We start from the raw sequence: 5,000 nt of genomic DNA on the forward strand, positions 1-5,000 counted from the left end.
GCGTTGCTAAAGACACATTGAGTATATTTTTTTTTCTCGTTTTGGCAAGTAGCCGTATAATAAGTGGGATAATGTATTGTCCACCGGTAATAACTGGCTCTGTTCATCCTGTCTGGACTTATTTTCCTATAATTACCGGCGGACAATACACTCAAATTCACTCCCTGATGGAGATGAAAAATAAAACCTAACCAAGCTTTATTAATCTGATATTTAGATCAAGAAGTGTATTTGGTATTGTTTTTAGGTTAAAGAGACTTACAGTACCTAGCACTCTCTTCAAAGATCCTTTTGACTTAATTCAATAAGAGTTTGACTGTTTCATAAGATTTATGGAGACAAGCGCGGCAGACATTTCTAGTGGGCTTTGCCAGCCTCCAGTGAAATCTAATTCTAATGCACAAATTGCCCTTCTGTTCATGATTTTCTTTTGTACGTTGTAATGTAAAGTTTTGGAATGCCAGTGTTGCCCCAACCCCATGCTTTATGACATAGGGGGCAATTGCGCTCTAGAAGTTTGGTATCAGGACTTCCGAGTGTAGTGCCAGGGACACATGGGTTCGATGCCAGGGTTTTCCGCCGTGGTGCCCCTGAGCAATAGCCTGACCAGCCAGAACCACATCAAGATGTAGAGTCTGGGAACTCACCGTAGGCTGGGCTCAATCGGAGGGGTGGGATAAATAGTCGTTTTTCAAATCCCCTCTCCACGCAATAGGATAGTGCTCATCTTCTTGTTTTCAAGTAGCAGGATGCTTAACGGTCGCAACTTCTGGTCGCATGTCAGTCATCATTATGTTAAGCCCGCCCGCCGACTCTATTCACAATGTGATTGGTTCGGTGGTTTCTGCCAGAGCCCAGCTCCCAAGTCAAACGGAGAGTTTCTAGACTGACCCGGGCAGCCAATTAGATTTGCTGCCGCTAGGGGCGTCTAGATTTCTAGGCTACCTGAGCAAGGCACTTACTGTAACTCCTGCTCCCGGCCGAATGCCACTGCAGTTGGTCCTCTGCAAATCGCTCCGGATTATTTGCACGTCATCTACGTAAAGTTGGATTTGATGCGAGGTAGAGTAGATGCGGTAGTGGAACGGTAGTGGCCCCATTGTGTTGTGATTGCCTTCATGCTGGGAGGAGTGATTAACGTCTAGCGCGCATAGTGCTGCCGCTCGGTCCCAATGCTGCGCTAAAGGAATCCAGCCAAGATTGAACACCAAGGGATCTAATGAGATCTAATTCTTTATGTCTTTTCCTCTTTGTCTCTCTCTTTCTCTCTCTCTCTCTCTCTCTCTCTCTCTCTCTGTCTTTTACTCATTCTCTCTCTTTCCCTCTCTCTTGTCCTCATCTCTCCTTCTCTCTTTGGTGCTGAATGCAATTTTTCTTTTTTTTTTTGCATTCAAACACCATGGGATCTAATGACATCTAATTCTTTATTTGTCTTGTCTTTTCCTCTTTCTCTCTCTCTCTCTCTGTCTGTATTTTACTCGTTCTCTCTCTTTCCCTCTCTCTTGTCCTCATCTCTCCTTCTCTCTCTCTCTACATGCTTGACATTCTTTGGTGCTGAATGCAATTTTTCTTTTCTTTTTTTTGCATTTGAACACCATTGGATCTAATGGGATCTAATTCTTTATTTGTCTTTTCTTTTCCTCTTTCTCTCTCTCTGTCTTTTATTCGTTCTCTCTCTCTGTCTTTCACTCATTCTCTCTCTCCCTCTCTCTTTTCCTCATCTCTCCTTCTCTCAATTCATCATGTGTGACTTTTTTTGGTGCTGAATGCAATTCTTCTTTTTTTGCATTTGAACACCATGGGATCTAATGACATCTAATTCTTTATTTGTCTTTTCTTTTCCTCTTTCTCTCTCTCTCTCTGTCTTTTACTCGTTCTCTCTCTCCCTCTCTCTTGTCCTCATCTCCTGCTTGACATTTTCAGCAATTCAGCGTTCTTTTCTTCTTTGCATTGGAGCACCACAGGAGCTCATCAGTGTCAGTAAGCAGTCAAACGTGAGGCACGGATGACAGTGACAGGTTCATGATGAACGAGTGCAGTGGCCTCTATGTCTTTTCCTCTCCTTCTTCTCACTCCCTTCCTCCTCCCTCTCTCAATCTCTCTCTCTTTCTCTCTTTCTCCTGTTCACTCTGTTCATCTGTCCATCATGCTGGCTTGTTCTTTTCACACTCAAGACACAAACAAATGTTCTCTCTCGCTCTCTCTCTCTCTCTCTCTCTCTCTCTCGCTCGCTCTCTCTCGCTCTCATCGTTCTCTCTCTCTCTAATTAGTTTATTTTCACAGCCACGCAAGACGGACCTTTTTTTTTCCTCCTTCCCCCGTAGGATCTAGGAGGACACGGTGATTGACGGACTTCTAACAGAAGAACGGATGGATGGAGTGAGGGATGGAGGGAGGGAGGGAGTGGAGGAGTGCAGAGTCCACAGGCGACGGGGGGCAATAATGTTTAATTCACCGATTGAGTGAGCCACCAATGTCTTAAGCCACCGATTGACCAAGTTAAATGATTCATTGGTTCTTCTTACTGACTGTTGGCTATTTTGGGGGACGTGTAGGGCAGGAGGGGTGTGGCTTTCGATGAAAGGGGCGGGGCAAAACAATAAGACTTACGTAGTTAGTCCCACCCTCCCCACCCTCCCATTCCTCATCTGTTCAATCCTTTCTTTCTCTCTCTCTCTCTCTCTCACTCTCTCTCTCACACTCTCACTCTCTCTTTCTCTCACGCTCTTGTTTCTTCTCTTTCTCTGTGGCCTTCTCTCTATCCCTCAGTCTCATTCCCCACCCCTCTATCTCGCTCTCCTCTCGTTCTTTCTCTCCATAGATTGTCCATATCTACGCTCCTATATGTAACCATGATACCAATGTTCTGTCACAACTTGACCTTTTTTTTGGAAAAACAAAAGAAATCCTGGGAGTCTGCTGTGCAATGCTAATCTGTCTTTTTTTCCCCCTGCATCTCTCTTTCACTCTCTCTTTCTCTCTCTCTCTCTGTCTTTCTCTTTCACTCTCTTTCTCTCTCTCTCTCTGTCTTTCTTCCTTCATATTCTTCCTCTTATTCTCCTTCTCGATCTCAACCTCTGTCTTTTATACGCTCCTCTCTTTCCTCTTTTCTTTACCTCTTTTCTTTTCCCTTTGTCTTTCCTCTCTCTCTCTCTCTCTCTCTCTCTCTCTCTCTCCGTTTTCTCACTCCTTTATTCCGACGCTTGAATAGAAGTGGATCAAAAAGGTAAAGACCGTGTTGAACCATATAGCGCCGCTCTCTCTCTCTCTCTCTTTCTCTCTCTTCCTCCCTCTCTCCGGCTCCCACCCAATCTCTCTCTTTCTTTGTTTCTCTCTCTATTCCTCTCTTTCTTGATCCCTATACCCTTATTGTGTTGTGCTCCAATTTGATGTAGCACCCTTTGTTCTACACCTACAATCTCTCTCTCTTTCTCTCCTTTGTTCAGACACTCTATCGTTCTCTCTATCACACTGTCACAGTAACTCAACTGCAATCCCTCCAGATATGATCGAGCTGAAAGTGTTGCACATACGTTTTTTTTTTTTTTACGTTTTTCTCCTATTATTATTCTAATTTGCAAGGACACACACACAGAGACCCACTTGGAGTCACTGATGTATGCACAAACACACACACACACACACACACACACACACACACACACACACACACGCATGTATGCTCACTAAGAAAGCATATCCACGCATATGCATAATCTTTTGCACAATACATAAATGTTCTATTCTAACAAACAGTTCAGGCCTTACATACTAACCAACAAGTACATGATAGTATACATTTATTCTAGACCAGTGGTTCTCAACCCTTTCTGAGTTGCGACTCCAACCCCCCCCCCCCCCCCCCCCCCCCCCCTCCAGAATAATCTGATTTGTTTTTAAACATGTACCACCTCACCCTTCATGCACTTTTTGCCCACAGAAAGAATAATAATAATAATAATAATATTAACTGATAGAAAAAAAATGCTAATAGCTTTCACTGCTGTGCTTTTAGATTAGATCTTTAGATTGGAGTCTTGATTTGGAATGTTACTTTTTTCCCTCTGAGATGCCATCTCTGCCTATCAATGGATGGCACTGCTGCTTCACCAGCTACAGGTGTTTTGAATGTGTAGGACAACATGATAATGTTCGAAACAGCTTACCCCAATCCCTGATGGGGAAAAAAAACCAAAAAAAAAAAAAACCAATGCACAGGCAGTGGTACAACACGTAGAACACTATTGTCATGACGAGACATTGTTATCCCTCAAAGGTTGCACAAATACAATGCTATATACAATGTTGTATGTTTCTCATTGAATTATCTGCTTTAGTTTAACTTACATATATAATGAAATCTAGTCGCCATCCTTGCAGTGGTACAACACGTAGAACACTATTGTCATGACGAGACATTGTTATCCCTCAAAGGTTGCAATATTAATATCGCCAATGTATTGATGCTTAGCTATGGCCAGACTCCCTACCATGAAGAGCTAGCACCGTTTGTGAAGTAGTGGTGTACACAATATTTTATTTTTTGAAGGGAACTGTCTCGCAATCTACCTCAAGGTTGAGAACCACTGTTCTACTGTATGTCAACACATAGACTCAGACTCAAAGGCTCGGATTAGTACAAAATTAATTATTGTTGCCATGCCTACACATATCAGCTCGCTCTCTCTATCTCTCTCCTTTTTTTTTCTCTCTCTCTCGCTTTCAATGTAATACATATGAGATGTACAAAATGCACATAAACTCTCATTAGCCTTCTCTCTCTATTTCACTTGTTCTCTCTCTCTCTCTCTCTCTCTTGTTTTCAATCTAATGCATATGGCGTAGGCATGGCGCTTCCACAAAATGCACACACACATTCTCTTTTTTAGTATTCTCTCTTTCACTTGTTCTATCTCTCTCTCCCTCTCTCTCTCTTGTTTTCAATGCATATGACGTAGGCATGGTGCTTACACAAAATGCACACACAAACACACATTCTC

General features: G+C 42.8%; 1 protein-coding gene across 1 annotated transcript in view; it reads left to right on the forward strand.

The window, feature by feature from the left end:
• Positions 1–5,000, forward strand: part of LOC134077400 (adhesion G protein-coupled receptor L1-like) — an 87,822-nt gene that overhangs the window by 37,329 nt on the left and 45,493 nt on the right. Inside the window, exon 5 of the mRNA XM_062532988.1 lies at positions 3,212–3,226. Within this exon, the coding sequence (XP_062388972.1) occupies positions 3,212–3,226 (15 nt within the window). The remainder of the gene's footprint in view (positions 1–3,211; positions 3,227–5,000) is intronic.

The sequence above is a fragment of the Sardina pilchardus genome, chromosome 1 (genome assembly GCF_963854185.1).
Source record: "Sardina pilchardus chromosome 1, fSarPil1.1, whole genome shotgun sequence".
Classification (NCBI taxonomy): Eukaryota; Metazoa; Chordata; class Actinopteri; order Clupeiformes; family Clupeidae; genus Sardina; species Sardina pilchardus.